This window comes from Cyprinus carpio, chromosome B18 (genome assembly GCF_018340385.1).
Source record: "Cyprinus carpio isolate SPL01 chromosome B18, ASM1834038v1, whole genome shotgun sequence".
NCBI lineage: Eukaryota > Metazoa > Chordata > Actinopteri > Cypriniformes > Cyprinidae > Cyprinus > Cyprinus carpio.
The window spans coordinates 17,611,464-17,633,540 of NC_056614.1; the positions used below are offsets into that span (position 1 = coordinate 17,611,464).

The 22,077-nt window shown below is 36.3% G+C and overlaps 2 protein-coding genes and 6 non-coding genes across 8 annotated transcripts; 7 read left to right on the forward strand and 1 right to left on the reverse strand.

Moving 5' to 3' along the window:
• The first annotated feature begins 286 nt into the window (after positions 1–286).
• Positions 287–4,084, forward strand: rpl4 (ribosomal protein L4). The gene is made up of 10 exons (XM_019105978.2): positions 287–412; positions 1,222–1,393; positions 1,569–1,675; positions 2,267–2,405; positions 2,552–2,676; positions 2,758–2,887; positions 3,073–3,229; positions 3,453–3,536; positions 3,718–3,838; positions 3,920–4,084. Exons 1-10 carry the CDS (start codon positions 410–412, stop codon positions 4,013–4,015), a joined length of 1,134 nt encoding a protein of 377 aa, XP_018961523.1. The 5' UTR covers positions 287–409; the 3' UTR covers positions 4,016–4,084.
• LOC122140500 lies at positions 1,043–1,140 on the forward strand. Its single transcript, XR_006157179.1, has one exon. It is a non-coding gene; the product is annotated as a small nucleolar RNA SNORD16 (small nucleolar RNA).
• On the forward strand, positions 1,429–1,497 carry LOC122140497. Its single transcript, XR_006157176.1, has one exon. It is a non-coding gene; the product is annotated as a small nucleolar RNA SNORD18 (small nucleolar RNA).
• Positions 1,739–1,836, forward strand: LOC122140501. The gene has a single exon (XR_006157180.1). It is a non-coding gene; the product is annotated as a small nucleolar RNA SNORD16 (small nucleolar RNA).
• Positions 2,932–3,000, forward strand: LOC122140496. The gene has a single exon (XR_006157175.1). It is a non-coding gene; the product is annotated as a small nucleolar RNA SNORD18 (small nucleolar RNA).
• Positions 3,279–3,346, forward strand: LOC122140499. The gene has a single exon (XR_006157178.1). It is a non-coding gene; the product is annotated as a small nucleolar RNA SNORD18 (small nucleolar RNA).
• Positions 3,580–3,648, forward strand: LOC122140498. The gene has a single exon (XR_006157177.1). It is a non-coding gene; the product is annotated as a small nucleolar RNA SNORD18 (small nucleolar RNA).
• map2k1 (mitogen-activated protein kinase kinase 1) lies at positions 4,075–20,151 on the reverse strand. Its single transcript, XM_042744117.1, has 11 exons — positions 19,758–20,151; positions 12,210–12,420; positions 11,270–11,416; positions 10,309–10,386; positions 10,134–10,185; positions 9,911–10,035; positions 5,621–5,828; positions 5,471–5,535; positions 5,298–5,356; positions 4,905–4,950; positions 4,075–4,813 (listed from the first exon to the last, which is right to left on the reverse strand). The coding sequence occupies exons 1-11, from the start codon at positions 19,838–19,840 to the stop codon at positions 4,700–4,702; spliced, it is 1,188 nt and encodes a 395-aa protein (XP_042600051.1). The 5' UTR covers positions 19,841–20,151; the 3' UTR covers positions 4,075–4,699.
• Positions 20,152–22,077: the final 1,926 nt, after the last annotated feature.

A 22,077-nucleotide genomic window follows, 5' to 3' on the forward strand; every position in this document is an offset into this window, starting at 1 on the left:
TTATTGCAATATTATTTTAAACTAAGATAAAACTAATGAAATACTAAAAAAAAAAACATTTCTAAATATTTGAATGAATTACTGAAAGTAGATCCACATGACCCATCCGCCAGCTTCCACTACTTATATAGTGCCGAAACATATTGCCACGCTTATTACTTTATCGCATGTATCTTATTGCAATTCACTGTTAGCAAAATAATAAATGATACAAAATAATTGTATAATTAAATCTAGATCATGTTTATAAAAATAAGCTGCTGACTGAAATGAAGCACAGGCTTGGGCGGAAGTGACATAAGTCGGATGGATATGCAAGTGCCAGTGGAGTACTTCATTCTTCCTTTTCTTCCGTGGCCGCCATCGAGTTAGGAGCGTGGTTCCTGGCGAGCCGTGAAAACTTACAATAATGGTGAGCACAAAGAACATTATTTCACCGCCTTAAGCGCGTTTTCAATAAAGCTTCTTCGTTATATTGGTTTACGAGCATTTAATTCATCAGCAGTTGGTTTTTGGGTGAAGTATTAAACGTTAGCTTCTATGCGTGCACTAACAGCAGCTCTCGGGAGCCATTTTGATCGAGTGCGGCGTGTACACACGTGCAGTCATGATTTGGCAGCTGACTCCGTTTAGAGGTTATTACCTCGACATTCAAACGCGGTTTTAAAGAAATGCTATTCCGTCCTTTTAGAAACCCCAACATCTACATAGAATTTAATAGCCTTGAGATCATAAGTAAGAACATAGTTGGAAATGTTAACTTGCGTGTTGTGGCCTAGTCTTAGTTTTGAACGCAGACGCTTCAGTTGAGGTTGAAGTCATCATTCACTTTAAAATAACTATCGATTATTCATTATTATGACAGTAAAAAGAATATTAAAAGGAAGTCATACAAGTTAGAACAACTTTAGGATAAGTAAATAACAAAAAAAATGATTTTTCACTTAATTATCAGCAGTTTCCCTACTATAGTTACTCTATAGTTAATGTTTTGCACCTTATTATAATTTATTTTACCTCCCAAGTTTTTATCTGGTACTCTTGCTATGATGGTGTAATTTGCGTCCTACTCTGTGTTCAGCGACAGTTGCCTGCTGTCTCATGCTGGCACAGAAGGTTGATGAAAACCAAGACTGAGCAAGATTCAATCTTATAACTGATGAATAAACTTGTAAATGGAAATACCTTAAGTTATTCATACCTCTGTTTTTGTTGTTTTAGGCTTGTGCCCGACCGTTAATCTCGGTCTACTCCGAGAAAGGAGAGACATCTGGCAAAAATGTGGTTCTGCCTGCAGTGTTCAGGGCTCCCATCCGCCCTGATGTTGTGAACTTTGTGCATACCAACATGCGCAAGAACAAGCGCCAGCCCTACGCTGTCAGTGCACTGGCCGGTGAGTGTTGTTTTGAATACAACGTTAAAATGTCAATTCAGTGATGACATTCCACTTCAAGGTCCGTGTTTCTGACGACTGATTATGTTGGAAGATCTGAGAGGCATTTGTCTGTCTGATATTTTGCCATGGTATGAAATGATCAAGCATAACTCAAAATTGTGTGTCGTTTCAGGTCACCAGACCAGCGCTGAGTCCTGGGGCACAGGAAGAGCCGTGGCCCGTATCCCCCGTGTGCGTGGTGGTGGCACCCACCGCTCCGGACAGGGTGCTTTCGGAAATGTATCCTAAACTATCGCAACATTAACTTGAACAACTTCTCAAAACGTGATTATAAGCAACCCTTGCTGTGATGGTGTAATTTGCGTCTTACTCTATGCACAGCGACAGTTGCCTGCTGTCTCATGCTGGCGTGGACGGTTGACGAATATTAAGACTGAGCTGGTTCAATGATGCATATTTAAAAATCAAGGCCTGTTCACACTAACGCAAATGTTCAGCATCGAAATTTGATCTGATTTTCGCATTAGATTTGTTTGTTCGGACCAATGAGTAAAAAACAGCAGACAGAAAATGCAGAAATACAGTGGTTTACCCCAGATACTATGATACATAAACAGCTCCCTGTGACTGTTTCTAACCCATTTATCACAAAGTTAGTCAAACAGAATTTACATGTTTTCAGAGCTGTTCAGATTTTTGTATTCACTTTGGTGATTATTAAATAACACTAAAAAAACAAAATAAGAGCACAGATAGGAGTGACATAAATGTGAATCAAAATGCTTAATGCATCAGATTTTCAAACTGAATATTCACTTTTGTGTGAACAGGCCCTTTAGTGTGAAATGTTGGCCCTTGACTCCACTGTAGATGTGTCGTGGTGGCCGCATGTTTGCCCCCACAAAGACCTGGCGCCGTTGGCACCGCAGGGTCAACGTTAACCAGAAACGTTATGCCATCTGCTCTGCCCTGGCTGCCTCTGCTCTGCCGGCCCTGGTCATGGCAAAAGGTGAGAGAACACATTGTGTCCAGAGCTTCATAATCCAAAAGTTGGGGTCTTTATAATGACAGTGCACTATATATTTATGATTACCTTAGAAACATTTTTCTAATTTTCTAATTTCACTGATTTAAAACAAATGGCAAATGTTTCAGGTCACCGCATTGAGGAGATTCCTGAGGTCCCACTTGTTGTTGATGATAAAGTTGAAGGATACAAGAAGACTAAGGAGGCTGTGCTTCTGTTGAAGAAGCTTAAGGCATGGAACGACATCAAGAAGGTGAGCTACTGTCAAACTCTGATTTAAAATGTTGTGCTTTACCAGCATGTGCTCTTTTTGATACATATTTCTGGTCTCTAGGTTTACGCCTCTCAGCGTATGCGTGCCGGTAAGGGTAAGATGAGGAACCGAAGGCGTATCCAGCGTAAGGGGCCGTGTATCATCTACAACGAAGACAACGGTGTGACGCGAGCTTTCAGAAACATCCCTGGTACGAAATCTTGTATTTTGCAGTTGCTTCATGTGAACACACTTTAAACATGATGAGATCCACTTCTGGTCCGTGTTTATGAATCCTATGATTTCAGTGGAAGTTCTGATCCTTAATTTGTATCACAAAAAATTTGTTGATCCAGATGATTGCAAAATCATCAACCACAAGGTCTCTTTTCTCAGGCATCACACTGCAGTCTGTGAGCAGACTGGACTTGTTGAAGCTTGCTCCAGGTGGACACATTGGACGCTTTTGCATTTGGACCGAGGGTGCATTCCGTAAACTGGATGACCTCTATGGCACTTGGCGCAAAGCCTCCTCCCTTAAAGTGGACTACAAGTGAGTTCCCTTACACTTCTTTCTTGTCCTTATCTGGTTGTGCGTTGAACAACAGTGATGAGCTTCAACTTTAGTCCGTGTTTTTGAACACAATGATATTATCAAAGTTCTGAGTGAAAAATAAGGTGGTCTGAAACCCCACTTGTTCAGATGCACACCTAGATATTAAAATGTGTAGATGTTGAGCGTAAACTTTTGGACTTACTGTCTTGTCATCTTCCAGCTTGCCCATGCACAAAATGAACAATACAGATCTGCACAGAATCCTGAAGAGTGAGGAGGTCCAGAAGGCACTTCGTCCTGCTAAGTAAGTTTTGGTTACTTTGATCATCTATATTGCCAACATATCATTGCAGTGATGAGATTACTACTTCAGGTCCGTGTTTCTGACTAATGATTGTATAGGAAGTCCTGAGCCATTTTGCTTTGAAAGTCTTCTTTTTTTAGTCTACATAAGTAGAGTAACAAGTTTCTTTACACAATTGCAGACACAAGATTCATCGCAGAGTACTCAAGAAGAACCCTCTGAAGAACCTGAGAGTGATGATGAAGCTCAACCCCTATGCCAAGTCAGCCCGTCGCCGTGCTATCCTGGCACACAAACCTGAAGTAAGTACCCTTATGACCCACCAGTGTCAGTATAGTGATAAACATGCTAAGCAATTTCTAAATGTGTAAATTTGTGTGCAGATCAAGGCCAAGATGTTGAAACCCAAGAAGAAGAAGGTTGTGAGGAAGACCAAGGCCAAGAAGCCTGCAGCTGCTCCTGCTCCAGCTCAAGCTTAAACCTCATGAACAGTCTATGGATTTCACAAAAGATTTTCAAATAAAACCGCTGTTGAAAATTCTGATAAATCTGTCGTTTTTAATCCACTGCATACAATTTAAGCACTGCCACATTCCATCAGTTGTCATGTTAAATAAATCAAAAGTATGACTGATTTTTTTCTCACTTTGTGAGTTAAAGGCTGCAAATTCACCAATGAAATAAAGCAGAACACAAAACATTACAATGAAATAATGTAACCACTTCAGGGGTAGCTGATAGTGCAGTCATAAACCTTGAAATTAAGAGATTAAAAAGTAACTTGATCACAGCAAGTTGACATTTAGGAGGATCCATAGCATTTAAGGTTTTGCAGTGTAATTTCAGCCTTTGATGGCTTTTGCAATCAATATTAGATTTTGTAGTAAGAAAAAAATACATTTTTGTAATATTGTTCTTACGGATGCTATTGGCATTAACCAATATTTGGCAGAACAGATTTCAAGCGACCTATTGGAGCCGTAATGCATTGTTATTTACTCCAGTATGCTCGTTAATACTCAGGACAACATCTAAAATAAGAAGGAGTGTGTTCAAGAGGGCAGTAGTTTGCTGTTGGCCTCTGGACTGACTGGTAGGGTGGAACTGGGGATGTTGCAGGTGAAGAAACAGTAAATGGCTGGCGTAGAAAAAGATGGCTGCTCTCACATTCCCACGCTGTGAGTTGGAGTTGCTGGCTGGTTTAGCCCAATGGTGCTGCATAACCAATCAGCAAAGTCAACCTCCTCTGCCTCCGAGTTCTTTATGAAGGAATGGACCTGGAACAAAAATGATTAGACGTTAGATGCATGAGGTGCATTCATAGGAAATATATATACATAAGTATTGAAAGAAAATGATTGTTCCTACCATCAATTGCTTGAGGTCTGCTCTTTCTGCTGGATTTTTGATTAAACTGCACAAAACACAAAAAAAAAATTGGTTGAAGGATTTAAAATTTTTATTAATTTGTTTTTTTAGTATGGAGACCCTAAGAGGACATGGTGAGATTCAAATTTTCTGCGTTCTCTTTGCAAAACTTGCGTTCCCCAAACTAGTTCTAGTTCAACCACTAGATGGAGCAGCAGACACCACTGAAGAAGAATTTGTGCATTTAGAAGATGATTTTATCCAAAGTAGCTTTTACTGCACTCTGCATTTTTATCAGTATGCCAGTTGCCTGGGAATCAAACCCATAACCTTGGCATTACATGCGACATGCTCTACTAGGTGAGCTACGGTGCAATTTTTTGCTTTGCTTACCATTTGTTAACAAAGTCTTGAAATTCTGCACCAAAGATGCTTGGTAGCTTGGGAGGTGGCTGAAAAAAGAGAAACAGCTCCATTAAGGCTAAGTGAAGCAGCCAATAAATCCTCACTTTAATTCACTGCCATAAAACTGTTAAGTGATCTTTTAAGCACCACTGAAACCTTACTTCATTGACAATATAGTCGAGCAGCTCAAATATAGCCATGGGAGGTCTGCTGTCTGGACCATATGCTGAAAAAATAAAATCACTTTATTATGTATTATATTCTTAGAAACACCTCTAACATAATTTACAGGATAACAAACAGACACTCACAGCTGCCGGGTCGACCAGGAGGCCTGGGTTTAGGGGAGGTGTCGCTGGCCGAGGGGTCCCCCTCAAGGGGCTGACCAAAGATTTGCTCCAGCTCTTTGGCATCAGGTGGTGGAATAGGGAAGCGTCCAATAGCCATCTCCACCAGAGAGAGACCCATGCTCCATATGTCAGACTGGACAGAGTAGTGAGTCCCTTGAAGGCGTTCGGGCTACAGATGGACACAGAGATAAAAGGAGAAAGATCATAGAGAGAGGAAATGAACATTATCATAAAGGAAGCGATGTGATGAAAAACAGGAGCCTGAACAAACAAATGGTCGTACTGAGATACTCCAAACCAAACATCCAAGGAATCCTGTACTGGCTGATGAATTAAATTGTGCCCTATTAATGTGAGACTGCATTTTATACAATTTAAAGTGATGCACAGATTTCATTATACCAAAGCTAAACTGAATAGGTTGTACCCTTCTATCTCTCATTTGTGTGATAGATGTAAAAGTGCTGACGGGACATACGGTCACATATTATGGTCCTGTCTGGAGGTATCCAAATTTTGGAAAAGTATTTTTAGGCTTTATTCTCGCGCTTTTGAAAATGAGATTAATATTAACGAAGATTAAGTGCTTTTTGGATGTTCAGACCATGCTTTAACTTCAGTCTCAACTCTCCCTCATGTTTGGCACGGCGCTGGCCAAAAGAGTGATTTTGATAGAGTGGAAATCCACGTCACCTCCAAGTTTTTTTAATGGTTAGCTGAAATGGTTTCAGCCCTCAAGTTTGAAAGGATAAGTTTTCCTAGAGCGGGATTTTGTTTGACAAAATATGGGGCCCCTTTCTCAGGTCTATATTTTAAGGATGTCCTTGCTTTGTTGTTAATGTGTTACATGTCATCTGATCTTGTTTTTCCTCTGTTTTTTACTTTTTCTTGTCCCTTCTTCATTTCCTTGGTCCTCCTGATGGTGAGGTTCTTCTGATGGTGATGTGTGATTAGAGTACTTTCATGAATATTTGGTGCATGTTTGGGTTGGGGGGAGGCTAAAAGTGTGGTATGGGGTAACTACTTTGGTTATATTGTATTACTATACATATATAGTATGCTATGGAATGTTACGTTTTTGAAAAAGAAAAAAGTTTCACAAATAAAGTACTTGTCAAATGATTGTTTTAAAGTATATACACTGATACTGATCAACCAGAACATTAAAACCACCTGCCTTATATTTTGTCTTGTGATATCTTTGAAACCAAGTCATTAGCATTCTGTACCTTGCAAGGTGAGGCCTCCATGGATTGGATTTGTTGGTCCAGCACATCCCACAGATGTGTAGGCAACACTTTGTCAAGTTCCTAAACAAAGTCATTCCTAAACAAATTACATTCTGCCCCAAAAGGTGATAATAACTCTACTTGATCAATGTAGTTTTTTTGTAGTTTGGCAAGGTGTGGTTATCCTTCCTTGAACCACTTTTGGGACCACTATTCACTGCATACCAGGAACACCCCTCAAGATTTGGCGTTTTGGAAATGCTCTGACCCAGTTGTCTAGCCATTACTATTTGACCATTGGCTCTTCCAACACATGAAATTCAAGAACTGACTGTTCACTTGCTGCCTGATATACCCCACCCCATGATGGGAACCATTGTAACGATAAAATAAATGCTATTCAATTCCTCTCAGTGGCTGTAATGTTGTGGCTGATCAGTACAGTTGTGGTCAGAATTATTAGACCCCTTGGTAAATATGAGCAAAAAAGGCATTGAAAATAAATCTGAATTACCATTTTGGTGTTTCATTCAAAACTTCTAGCCTTTCATTTAAGTGAAACAACTGAAAGTGTGGAAATAATGAAACCAGCTTTAAAAAAAAAAAAAAAATTCTCCAATACACATTGGCCATAATTATTGACAACCTTTTTTTTTTTTATTAATTTTTTATGAATCAAACATCTCTGAAGCATATTCCCATTCATATTTACATTTAATTTTTAACACATAAGAGTGGCTAGGAACATGAAATCGACAATGTTTCACACGTATAAATATGAGCTAACACAAAGGCCAAATTCCCAAAATCATTCATCAGAATGAGTAAAACCAAAGGATCACAGCTGGAAAATTGCAGAAATTAGTTAAGCCTTGGGATCAGAAAGCCTCAAAAAAAAAAAAAAAATTATAATAAATAATCAAACAGCACCTACTTCACCACAAGTGGCTTGGGAGCATTTCAAGAAAAAATATTCTGCTCTCATTCAAAAACAGTTAAACTCCAGAATATTCAGTTGCCAGACACTACTGGAACTTCAAACAGGTGCAAACAGATTCAATTAAAAATAGCTTTATGGCATACATGAGAAGGGATTCACAGGTATAAAAAAAAAATTACGCCATGCCCACCGTTAAATATGCTGCTGGATCTTTAAAATGTTGTGTAAGGTCCACATGTTTGGCCCAACGTAGGTATCCAAAGGCTTCTCACATGTTCGGTCTTTTCAGTGCACAAAGCTATTTATTTAAGTTCAACTTTAATCTGACTCCATTTTACTATGACCTCGAATTTAGGTTGAAATGCAAATTGGTTGTTTGTCCATTCCTAGTTATTATTATTCTGGCATTTGATTATTCTATTCAACTCTTTACTCTATATTTACTCGTTCATTAGGAATCTATGGCGCTCAGGGTGCCTCATGTCGGCCGTTTTTTTCATGGACCCCACGATCACAAACTCGCCAGTCTGAATATTAGTCAGAGGTTATGACTAATACTATTTAATAGGTCACCCATGCTTACCATTCTTTAAATAGTAGTTCTGTTTAGCCCCCTACAGTTACCCATGTACAACTTAGTTAAAGCTCAAGCAATAATCAGAGGTTGTGCTAGTACTATTTGTCTAGTCCCCGATGGTTATATAATTACGGCCCCTTGGTAAATAACCAAGTAAATATATATATATTTTGGGGTCTTCTTGCAAGATTTCCTTAAGAACTCTGACCAAAATAAACATCCCCCAAAATGGAGACGGAGGCTAACAATTGTAATTTGCATTGATCAAGTAGAGTTATTATAACCTTTTGGGACAGAATGTAATTTGCATGAAAGACACTGGGAAATGGCACACCCTCTAGTGAGCAAAATATCTCTTAACTCTTGGGACCTGTATTACCTTTTAGTCTACTTCTTGTAAAATTGAGACCACTGTATCAATCACCCTGAGTCAATTCAAATGATACCAAACATGACTGTAAATATCACCTGCATTCATGTAGAACATTTTTTTATTGACCATTCTGAGTGAGCTGAGTAAAAGACTATGTGTGAGGGAAAGGAAGTGGATAGGTGAGAAGGGACTTTTCTCATGTCTTCTGTCAGTGGGATGCTGAGACGAATGTCTGTATGTTAATGCACTTGGTGTGTATTGTCTATATCTCAGAAGATCTTCCAGTCTTACAGTTTAATCAAAGTGTCAGGGTGTATCTCAAGCGATCGACGTGTTTGAAGTGCTTGATCAAAATGTCTGAGATTCTGTAAATCTTACAGTTGTGTGCCTATTTTTTTGCTGGAGGTCCTGGACGTCTTGATACATGGATTCTATCAAATACCAACAGATAAAAAATCAAAACCTGACTGCCTCTACTAGAAATAATTTAATGGGCCGTGGTTGGATCTTCTGTAAGGAAAATAATCCAAATCAACACAAATTGGCTCACTGAGCACAAAATGAAGGTTGTGACAAGGCCATCACAGTTCCGAGACCTGAACACTGTAGAAAATGAATGGGGTAAAATGAAGAGGAGGCATTTAAAGGATCTGGAGAGATTCTGTATGAAGGAATGGTCTCTGATCCCTTGTCAGGTGTTCTCCGGCCACATCAGGCATTATAGGAGAAGTCTCAGAGCTGTTATCTTGGCAAATGGAGGTCGCAAAAAGTATTGAAGAAAAGGGCGACAATAATTGTGGCCAACGAATACTAGAGAAAAACATTTATTTCATAATGAGATTTTCCCCATTTTCAAATGTTTTACTTCAATGAAAGATTAGATTTATGTGCATTTTTAAATGAAAGATCAAAAGGACAAACAACACAGATGTATTTCCACAGCCTTCTAAAAATTCTGCCCCCAACTATGTATATACCTTTCATTATAATATAATATATTAACAAGGGTCATCATAAGTCATTTTTTAAATAATATATTAACATACTACAGTGGGTCATTTTGTAAAGAATTGAATGGGATGTTAGTAAGAAGATTTGATAGAATTGGTATTTTTGTTGCAAATAAACTTACAGACATGTAGGACCTGGTGCCCACGAACGAATTGGCCATGGAGTCAATGAGCTGTCCACTCACACCAAAGTCACACAGCTTGATCTCACCACGCGAGTTCACCAGTATGTTAGATGGCTTTACATCTGCAAGACAACGACAAGGTCTTCCCTTCAGTAAATACAGTGTCAACAGAAAAAGTAGATGAACAGATATCAGTTTGAGATAACACAACACCAGTCACCTCTGTGCATAATCTTGTGTTTCTCCCTCAGGTAGGACAGGCCTTTTATCACCTGCATAAATGGAAAGGAAACAGGTCCAGAAACATTAAGCACTTTGCTTTAGCTTTGCTTTCTGGAAACAGTCCAGATGAGACCATTGAGGATATTGCTGAGAAAGGTTGCAAAGATACCGACCGCAATGCTAACTTTGCCCAGTATTTGTTCTGGGATCTTGCCTGCTTTCTTCAGGCACTGGTCCAGCGAGCCACCATCCTACAGTAAAAGATATAGGTAACATTTTACATAAAGCCTTTATGAATAATGCATTATAAAGGGTTCTTAAATGGTATAATGCATTATAATTATTCACAATGTGCATTGTAATACATTATATCTTGTTGGAAATAATTATAGCCAAATTTTAAATGCATGGTGTAACAATGAATTGATAAGTGTTATAATGTATGAACTGTAGTTACAATTATTCATGAGATTGTACAATGCATTATATGTTGTATTACAAGGCATAATTAATGCATTAAAATTACTTTTATACTACATTATACATAAAGGCTTTAAGTAAAGTGTTACCAGGATTTTTGATGGATTTTTTTAAAATTCAGCAATTCTTATAAAGCACCTATAAAAGCAAAGGTAGTGTTTTTAAGGATACTGAAAGGATGCTGGAATGATAAAATGAAATGTATTTATTTTTTAAAGTATCTTGTGTTCACCAAGGCTGTATTTATTTGATTTAAAAAATAGAGTAAAAACAATAATATTGTAATTTTTTTTACAGGTTTCTATTTGAATATATTTAAAACATATTATCAAAGTTTAAAACAGTTATGCTGCTTAATATTTTTGTGGAAATCTTTTTTTCAGGATTCTTTGATGAATAGAAAGTTCAAAAGAATTTATTCAAAGCATTTATTTGAAATAGTAATCTAAACATTATGAATGTCTTTGTTGTCACTTTTGATCAATTTAATGAATCCTTACTGATTAAAAGTATTAATTTCTTTTAGAAAAAATCTTACTGACTTCAAAGTATCCAACAGATTATATATATTTATACTGGTATATATAGAGAGAGTGAGAAAGGTAAACTCTCATATTCCTCTGTATTATGTTTGAAACTGAGAGCAGACAGTACCATGTTCTCCATACAGATGCTGATCTCTCCATCACTGTAGAAAGCTCCGTAGAAGCCCACTATGTAGGGAGAGTTACACTCATGCAGCACCTGTAGCTCTCTGATGATCTGATTCCTTATTGCTGGCTTGATCTCTAGGTGGATCAACTGCATGAAAAGAAGAACAAGAGGACTATATTACAAGAAAAAGGTTGAAATCTATAACTTTTAATAAAAATCAACCACTGAAATTGAAGAAACATTTGCATATTTTTTCTTTATATTAATGTTTTACATTCATACTGCTGTTTACAATGTTGCGATTTTGTCTTTATAAGTGCAGGGCAAAGCAAATGCAAAAGACCCATTAACTGCTCTCAGTACCAGGCAGAGCTTCTCTCTGTAATTGCCAGGGTGTCTGCATTTTATAGTTAGCTTGACAAGTAGTTGCTTCTCTGCATGCACACTGTCAATTCTTTGTTTCATGTATGCGGTAAATGAGCTGTTTGGAGTTGGTCTGCTGACTACACTTCAGCTTGTTTTCTTCCTATGGCGGTTTCATATTAAGGATGATTTGTTTCATCATTCTAGGTAGTGGACTAGTGGTAATTTGGCTTAAAAGTGTTTTTTTGCTTAATGGTATTTTTTTTTTTTTCTTTTTTTTGTAGTGGGATTTGTTTCACTATATGCATTACATGTGCAATAAATGTCACAGTATCCATTCTGCATGCTAAAAACAGAATGTCATGCCTTATTGCTGCAATGTCTAACTTCTTCCAATCTATAAAAAGACATGATGTCATGAATAGCTAATGCCTTCAAGAGATATTGGAAAGGCAGCACTGGCTCTGAGGAAAGCAGCTCTAAAACTGCTTCAGATCGATTCAAGGCTGGTAATGACAATCAACTGACTTCAGTGACACCCTCCCTGGTTGTAGCAGTTTGCTTTATCATAACATACCTTCCTGGCCATGATGAAGCCTGAGGGTCTGTGTAAGACCTTGAAGACCACTCCTCCATTGCCTGCACCCAACTCACAAATCTTCTCAAAGTCATCATCTTTTAACTCTCCGACCTTCTGCTTCTGGGTGAGGAAAGCTTCCAGGCGTTTCTTCTGCTGCTCATCCAGCTCCAGTTCTTCCAGTTTCTTCTGCAGAGCTTCCAGATTTGTTCTAACACAGACAGAAAAATGAATTTAATTTATCAAGTGATGAAACTAAATGGTTCAATATACACCTCAACACAGCCATGAGGGTCTACAGAGCTCCTCTCTTTAACTGAAGCAATTGCTTCAAATATTAATAATCAGTTAAGCAATTTTGTTAAAATATTATTTTTCCTAATAGATAATTATGCTAAATTATTTAATAAGGTTTTCTATTAGAGTTTCTCTTTTTTATTCATTACATTATAAGGACTGTTGTATTCCCCAGACATTTTTTACTTCATACCCCCTGAAAAATATCAAATTGAATTTTAAATCAGTAAATGAAATCATGCATATCACAGAGTGTGTATTTAAAGGTATAGTTCACCCAAAAATGAAAAATTTGTCACGATTTACTCACCCTCATGTCGTTCCAAACCTGAATGAATTTCTTTCTTATCTGAACATAAAAGAAGATATTTTAAAGAATGCTGGTAATCGAACAATTGATGGTTCCTAATGACTTCCATAGTATTTCTTTGCCTATGGAGACTAACAACTGTTTGGTTCTTCAAAATTCTTCAAAATATCTTCTGTGTTCAACATAAGAAGGAAACTCATACAGGTTTAGAACAACCTGAGGGTGAGTAAATGATGACAAGATTTTCATTTTTGGGTGAACTATTCCTTTAAGTCGATGTATGTACTGTATGCGTTACTTTTTTGATGTATTTTTTAATAAATTAATAGGACAAAAATGCATACTGTCACTGACACTGTCATTTTTCAAACTACAGTCCAGTGTTGTTATTGTTAACTAAATCTAAAGCTATTAAGAAAATTAAACAAAAGTATTACATAACTTAAAAAAAAGAAATGTTGCCCTGAACTAAAATAAAATAAGCTGAGGTTGCAATAACACTGCTACAGTCTTAGACTTGCTTTATATGTTATACATTACTGTCTACAACAAGAATTCCTCTCGTGACCAGTAATAAGCCAAAGCTCTTGCATGCTGAAACATATTCCCATCCTTAAGGCAGAAAACGTAAGAATATTGAATAGATTATTGTACAATGTGTGCATGGAAATGTATGTGATGAGAAGACTTTATAACATCTTCTTCCTAAAGCTCTTTCTGAGGAAACAGGGAGTTCCTCTAAGCATGCGAACCTTTCCCTTGGCCCTGTTGTCATGGTGATGTATTTCCTTAGATTTCTGCTGGAAGAGCGAACTTCCATGACCCTCCGCTCTCCATCCTCTCTGCATCTCCTCCAACAGCACTCTGTTCTTCACTGTTGCATAACTGCATTTACCACGTGCAATCATGATTGAATCTTCTTGTGTGCTCAAATGAACCAATTAAAGTCTTATGATTCAAATATTGATACGAATTAGGAATTATTTTATCATAATCTTAGGTTTCCTACAGCTTGTGATCCAGCTTTGGTGCCACAAACCTCTGTAATGTGGGTGTATCTCATGCTGTATCTCCAAATGAGTGTTTCAGGACCATTGGACACCATGAGCCTCGAGGGCTTTTAAGCACCGAGCCAATTCAGATGTAAAACATGTTGTTCTGCTCTTGAACAATGTTTCAGTCCACAACAAGTGACACTTACACATAAATTTACATCAAAATATCGCAACATGTAAGCTCCAGGACAGACGGCACGACTCAGGTGGAAGAGTACAGCACAAGTACTCCAGGATGTCTTTGTCTCGTCTATATGCAGAATGAGGCGAAGTGTTTTCATTTTTGACAGCAAGGCCAGATATAACCATGGTTACGAGGCTGCTGTGTGGGTGTAAGTGGGTGGCGTGGACACGCTGTGGTGGAGACGTGATAATGGTGAAGGACGCATAAGATGCCAGAGTGGAGAAAAATACTTCACAAGTTAACTCAAACCTTGTGTTGCATGTAGGAGGCCTTAACCAGAGCAGTTTCAGTTCATGTGAAGAGCCACAGAAGATTTTTTCTGTTGGCCCGATCAGACCAGTAGTTCAAAATTTTAATTGCCTCGCCAACATTTTTCACTGGGTCCACCACTACCACAAAAAAAAAAAAAAAAAAAAAAAAAAATATATATATATATATATATATATATATATATATATATATATATATATATATATATATATATATGCCTCGCCAACATTTTTCACTGGGTCCACCACTACTATATATATATATAAATAATTGTTTTTATTTACATATTTATTTTAATTAAATTTTTAAAACAATACTAGTTTTTTTTATTTTGCAGTATTATCTGAAAATTCTTTTTATTTAATATATTATATAGAAAATAAAAAAATGACAACAGTATGATATAATGCAAAACATAAATTACTAATTTATAATAGGCAAAATTAGTTTATAAAATAACAGCAAATTCGTTTTTTAAATTTGCAACAGCAATGCTGCATTTATTTAAACAAAAAGACAGTAATACCAGTAATACTGTAAAATATTATTACCATTTAAATTTTATTGGTTTTTATATGTTTTATAATAAAATTCATTCCTGCGATGGCAAAGCTGAATTTTCATTAGTCATTAATCCAGTCTTCAGTGTCACACGATCCTTCAAAAACCAACCAATACATCACAGAAAAAATGCAAAGGTTAAGTTTGCAAGGCAAGAAAATTGTTCTTTTTCCCACAATTTTTTCAACATAACAAACTGTTATGTTTTCCTCCCAAAAATGTGTTTTCACTTTAATTGTTCTGGCTTCTGTGTTTTAAAATGAAAATTAATGTTCAAAAAGAGCATCTAATAAAATCAATTCATAACATTTTACAAATTAACTGAAAATTGAATCAATTTCAAAAATTATTTACAAATTGTATTCACAGAGCATAATACAAAGCGAAACTGTTCATTGCAAGGGTGTTTTTTGCAACACATTATTAATGTAGAATGTAGTGACAACGCAGCATGCTATGCTGCAACAACTTGTATGAAAGTAATAAATAATTCAATACTACTACACAGTATTTCATTATTTAGTCTAACCTTTAATACACCATTTTGTTTACATAAAAAGGGCAGATTCTTTCTAAGGAAAGATACAAAAAGTGCATAAAAGTGAAGAGTAAAGCTGCTCACAGTTTGAGATTCAAAACCAGAAAAGCTTTTGAAAGCCCAAGAACAGTACTTGAAAGAACTTCTCTTCCTTTTTTTCTTTTGAGTTTTTGAAGAGGTGTGTGGATACAGTATGCTCAAACACAGGAAATAAGTGGTCAGCTTCATATGTCGTGCACTGGAATGTGGATGTAAACACTTGGGAGCCCCGGGATCAGCTGAGGTTAGACAGAAGCAAACCATTTCTCTCTGGGGAGGAGCACAAAACCAGAGATTGTTCTATTAGTCGATTTTTAACTACGCTCCATAAAGCACTCCTGTGGATTCATCTGTGCTGTCAGCTTGTAAATCCACAATTTAAACAGATCTCAGACATAAACATCATAAAGGAAGAGAATAAGGGAACAGGTATAGGGAATGTTTGGGAATTATCAAGCTCTTCTTGATGCACTATAGCAGCATTCATACACCCAGCCGCGCTCTTAAGTAAAATGAAGAGCAGCAGATGGTGCCATGCTGTGTGTGTGTGTGTGTGTGGTGTGTGTGTGTGTGTGGTGTGATTGTGTAACACTGTAACACTGTGTGGTTTCCTACTGATAATCTCGAAAAGACACAATGCCGCATTGAGCTTGTGGGAATGGGAAACAATAGCAGCAGAGGTACCGCTGCCAATGAAGAGAGATGAAACAATATTTGCAGGGTACAAAATTAGCACTCGCAAGTGCCAAATGCAAAGAAAACTGGCTTTGGTAAGAAAATAAAACAAGGTTACTAGTCATTTGAACAGCATTTTTAAAAACAGAACTATATCACCAGAACTAAAGTCTGACACTTGAGTGATTCAAATGAAAATGTATAAGTTTCCACAAAAATATATTAACTGTTTCAACATCAATAATAATAGGAAACCAAGAGCACCAAATCAACATATTAGAATGATTTCTTAAGGATCATGTGACACTGAAGACTGGAGTAATGGCTGATGAAAATTCAGCTTTGCCATCACAGGAATAAATTACAATTTAAAATGGTAAAATTGTAATAATATTTTACAATATTACTGATTTTACTGTATTTTTAATAAAATAAATGCAGCCTTGGTGAGCATGAGAGAATTTCACCAAAAACATTGAAAAATTTTCATGCCAGTTCACACCAAGAACAATAACTATAAAGATAAAATGATAACTATATTAGCTTCTATACCAATGAACAACCCGATCTCATGAAAGTGCGTATAAATAGTACGCCAAATAAAAATGAAAACTTGTGGTATTGATATGCAAAAATGGAGGTATGTTACACTTTGGCGTGTACTGTATATGCTACGCGATGGGTAGGATTAGGGTTGTGGGGTAGATGCGTATCATATGTACGTGAAAACTGCATATTATATGCACGCCAACAAATTTCGTATCATATGCACGTGAAAACTGTGTATCATATGCATGCCATAGTCCATTTTTGCATATCAATTCTAGTGCTGTCAAACGATTAATCGCGATTAATCGCATTCATAATAAAATATTTTGTTTACATAATATATGTGTGTAGTGTGTATATTTATTATGTATATATACATACACATGCATGTATATATTTAAGAAAATTGTTATGTTTATATATTAAATATATTTATACATGATATAATTTATATGAATATAAATATATACACATAAATACAAGTAAATATTTTCTAAATATATGCTGTATGTGTGTGTCTTTATATATACAAAATAAATTTACACATTACACACAAATATATTATGTAAACAAAAACTTTTATTTTGGATGTGATTAATCATTTGATAGCACTAATCAATACCACGAGTTTTTGTTTTTATTTGGCGTACTATTTATACGCATTTTCATGAGACCGGGCTCCAATGAACAATATCATTGTGTTCATTATAAGCGCATGCTGCAGTTCTGTCATCTGCCACTTTAAATGCTCGAGCTCTTGAAGTCAGGATGAATTCTGACTGGCTGTGAATATTTTTATCATTTGTCAGTTCATCAAAAATCATTCTAAAACCATATTGTTCCTCTTTGCTGTTATCATTATAGTTATGGTGTGGACTTCCCTATTTTTCAAGAATTCAAACGATTATTAAAACTTTAAAGGGCCTTTAAGCCATTAAAATGAAAATATGAAAGAGAAAATCAAGTCAGGTGTTAAAAAACATTTAGTTTCATTGCTGTTAATATATTTATGGCTTCTAAATCAATTCACTCTCCACTGGAGGCAGATACTGTTGCTGTTTTACTCCTAATTTACAAACTGTAAATGCATGAAAGAGGTGATACATATGAAGTGCTTCACAAGCGACAAGCAAGAACTTTTAAAATAATATTAACTGCACTCTTTTTGAGATAGGCTTGCCACGACAGATTTAAAACAGAGGCTTCTGGGGGAAAAAAAGCATTGTCACAGTATTTAACATTCCACTGAGCCTCTCTGAACACTGACTTCCACAGGATTGAATCACCGCTACACACACACACACACACACACACACACACATTCCAAAGCGAGCTCGCCACAGCCTGTCCTGCTCTCCAGGAAGGAATGTAATTCTGCTTTACTGTCATTCTCCCAAACACCTCTTCTATTGCACACTATAGCACAGCTTATACTCATTATTTATGTACAAATAATAGCCATGTACAAGACTGCAACTTTATCCTAAAAAATTAACAGTCTCTTAAATGGAGACTACAAGAGGGGAAAAGTGTCTAAGCTCTCAAGTGAGCTCGACGAAACAAGAGGCAATGACATGCACCACTGGCTCAGGCTGTGAGGATTGTCACTGCCTCGGCTTCAAGAGGAGAAAAGTCACAGGCCTGCCAAATGAAGGTAGCACAGACAGAGGTGGTCCTCTGTCACCATATCTATCTGCGGGGATGTGGGGAAGCTGACAAACAAATCGATATGTCGCAGTCACTTGCATCTATATTTGGTGGTCAGTTAAAATCCTCAATAATCACATACTGAGGTAAACTGGTTGATAATACTTGGCCTTGGAGAATGATATCACATTCATTTACATTTCTGTTTTACATTAGGGTCAACAAAACACTGGATTTTTGACCTTTACAAACTGTAAAAACACAGACAACTTTGGATGCTTTATCTCTCCAGTTTTGCTCCTATAGTACTACATTTTGGGCATAACTTATGTTTGGACAACATACTACAGAGAAGAGCAGTGTTGTGGCAGCTCTGTCCAAATGTGATAAGCTATTCTCATTGATCTGAGTTGCAAGCGATGCAGCTCTTTTATGTGCACCTGATAGATGCTAAACAGCAACGTATGGGTTATTCCACAAACAGCATGCATTTTGTTTTCCTTATAAAATGACTTAAAAAATAATTGGGAGCAAATTTTACTGTGTTAATATAGATATGTTTCAGATATGGATGTTTCACAGCCCAAAAAACATATATTTATATACTTTATATATTGGAGGAAAAAGTCGTCGCTTATACTCACCAAGGATGAATTTATTTGTTTAAAAAATACAGTAAAAACAGTAAAATTGTGAAATATTGTTAGGATTTAAAATATCATATATATATATGATGAATTTATTTGTTTAAAAAATACAGTAAAAACAGTAAAATTGTGAAATATTGTTAGGATTTAAAATATCATATATATATATACATGTAATTTATTTCTTTTGATGATGATTCTAATATGCTGACTTGGTGCTCATTTCTTGTTAGAATTACTTTTGAACTCAAGCACAACAGCTAAAACTGTCAACCTTGTTATTCTTAACTTGTAAACAAATCTCATAACCATATTCCAACATATTTTACAATATATTGATTATCTTTAAATGGCACAATTCAATTTAATAACACTAAAATAGATTAACCGATAGAATGGTAGATTCTGACAGCTATTTACTTTAAAATCACTTTATCAAACTTAAAAAGGCAGCCATTTCGCAAAAATGACCCACATTTGGTGTTATGTACGTCAACTAATAATAATCACATTAAGCTTACAATTCATTCGTGGTCTTTATAAACCTGTTGACGTCTTAGAACCAACACACCCTCAAAAAGATCCATACTAATACCAATTTAATGGCCAATACAAGCTGATTAAGCAATGCTAAATCTATTAAGCAGCCCTGACTGTCAGTCAAACCATATTCTTAATGAGCCAAACAATCCATGAATGAAGCAACTCTGGTTTCTAAAAGTCTTCTTATAGCTTGTTCGACACGAAACGCTATCATAAGACTCAAGCCCACTCACTCTGTGGCCCCGGTTCCGTTTATAGCGTTCCCATCTGGAATTGGGTTCAGCTGGATCGGCTCTGGCTTCCTCCTTTTTTGCATGATGAATCCTTAATAGCTGGCTTCTCGGCAGTAAAAACAAAAATTCAAACAGGAGCAATCCGATCCGCAGACTACACCAACTCTCTCGCCGACAGAGCAATGATGCATAAGCTATCACACCCTACCAATCGCTGTTTGCGTTACAATAAATAAATAAATAAATAAATAAAGACAGAATACAGTCAACAACAACCTCGCATGGTCTTCTGACAGGCAGTGTGAAGGTTGTTTCGAAGAATAGATTATTCAGGGAGAAACTGAGTATTTTTAGAGGTGCACGACAGTATGGGTACAGAGATTGTCTCTTTACGTCATGAAAATATTTACATCTGTCTTCCGGACAGCATGACCGCGTGTGGGCAATGACCCCATCTGCTGGTGGAAATGCGTTGTTACTGCGCAATGCTGTTTGAGAGGCTTGCCTGCTAATTAAAAACTAAGAAATTTTAACAATCATTTATCAGTATTCAGCCTTTTATGCGTTTATGTAGTAGAATACAGAACTTCAGTATATTAGATTGCACGTTACAGACCCATACCCCCAATATAAAAAGCTAGTTCTTAAAGTTTTATCCTTGGTAACACTTAAATTCTTTCATTAAAGCATTTGTTTGTTTATGAATAGCCTATTCTTCTCTATGGAGTGTGGACGCCCTGCAGTACTTGGTTGAAAACCCTGGCAATAGATGAAATAGGCCTATAGACAAATATTAACCGTAACGACATAAGGTTTGAAATGTTAGCTATTATATATGTTTAAAGCACTTATGATTTCTCATAAAACTTGTAGCATACATTTTAACCAGTTGAAAATTATAAAAAACGAATCATATCTGTTTGGAAAAGACGTATACCTGTCCATATTCCAATCTCAGATTCTTGGATTATTAGTATTATTATCATGCAAAATGGACCAGTTAAACAAGTTGTGAAATGATATTGTTAATACAATATAATACTACCCTGTAGAAGTGGAAAAATAAAGTTTAAATATCTGGACACTTATTTAGAAGGGCAACTAGCCCCATTTGGAGATTAAACATAAATTTATACAAATCTTCTCGACACCCCTCAAGGCCTTAAATCTGTCTACAGCTTAGTAAACAAATGCATATCCTTTGCTCCTTCCAAAGTGTTTTTTTTCTCAGCATTTATCTATGTTTATGCCGGAACCAGTCCAGTTATTGTGCTTTGCGGATTCAGCCTAATTACTAATCTCTGCTCATGCCATCCTCTCATCTGCTGTTTATAGTGCTTTGTGGTTGATATTATTCCTATATACTGCTATATATTTTCCTGTACTATATTATTCCCATCTGTACTCTGCAGGAAAATGTCAAATAGAGAATTAATTACTCTAAGGTCAATTGTGCATTACCAGGCCTTACTAAGCATGATAAGAAAAATGTTTAGCCAACATTTTTGACATAAGAATGTAAGTGCATCTATCTTGACTCTCAACATTGTGATGCAGTGTAAACACTATACTATTGCCTTTTCTATAGCTGTAAGCAATTTATCAGTAACTTACTCAACAATTTGGTGCAACAGGCAGATTTGCTCTGTCAGCTATTCTGATAGGCTCCCTCCTGTGATTTCATAAAAAGCAGATCTGGCTAATTACTGAATTTGCATTTAGGTATGCAAGAAATCATGTCCTCTTAGGAACATCAGATACTATTGAAATTGAAGAGTTGTCAAATTAATGATTTGTAAGTTTGAAAAAGAGTAAGCAAAAACAAAAATGATATTTATGAGCTAAAATTGATTCACTGTTATAAATGGTCTCGTCCTAAGTCATTTTTATTCAGGACATGTTCAGTGTAGATCTGGAATCTGTGAAGGGCTTTATTTGGAGATAAAAAAAACTAAGATCTTTTATTGTCTGCATTAACCTGTCTTGTGTAACATATTATGAAGTTATCATGAAGGATATGTTAAAGGATTGGCCTAGGATAAAGGTTAGTACTCGTATATAGTTGCTTTTTATGCTCACTGCTGGGTGAAGAAACAGACTGTTGTGTATTTTATTATCAATAAATGTAAACTTCATAAATGTATTACGTTAAAAGGGATGGTGGAAAATGACAAGCCTAATCAACACAAAAGCCTTTATAGGTGAGATTTATTTCATCATTTTATATGACATTAAGATTAATTTTGAAGATATTGTGTACAATGAAATCCGTTGTGAAAGGATTAAATGATTAAACGTGAAATGGACAGATTTTGTCATA

Excerpts from the sequence above, each read along its gene's own strand:
- rpl4 (XM_019105978.2), top strand. Across the intron at positions 2,406-2,551 it reads GGCCCTGGTCATGGCAAAAG|GTCACCGCATTGAGGAGATT; the intron begins GTGAGAGAACAC and ends CAAATGTTTCAG. Across the intron at positions 3,537-3,717 it reads AAGGCACTTCGTCCTGCTAA|ACACAAGATTCATCGCAGAG; the intron begins GTAAGTTTTGGT and ends ACACAATTGCAG.
- map2k1 (XM_042744117.1), bottom strand. The coding sequence starts at position 19,840 with ATGCAAAAAAGGAGGAAGCCAGAGCCGATCCAGCTGAACCCAATTCCA. Across the intron at positions 5,829-9,910 it reads GCACCAGGTCCTACATGTCT|CCCGAACGCCTTCAAGGGAC; the intron begins GTAAGTTTATTT and ends GTCCATCTGTAG. Across the intron at positions 5,357-5,470 it reads TCGACTATATTGTCAATGAA|CCACCTCCCAAGCTACCAAG; the intron begins GTAAGGTTTCAG and ends CTCTTTTTTCAG.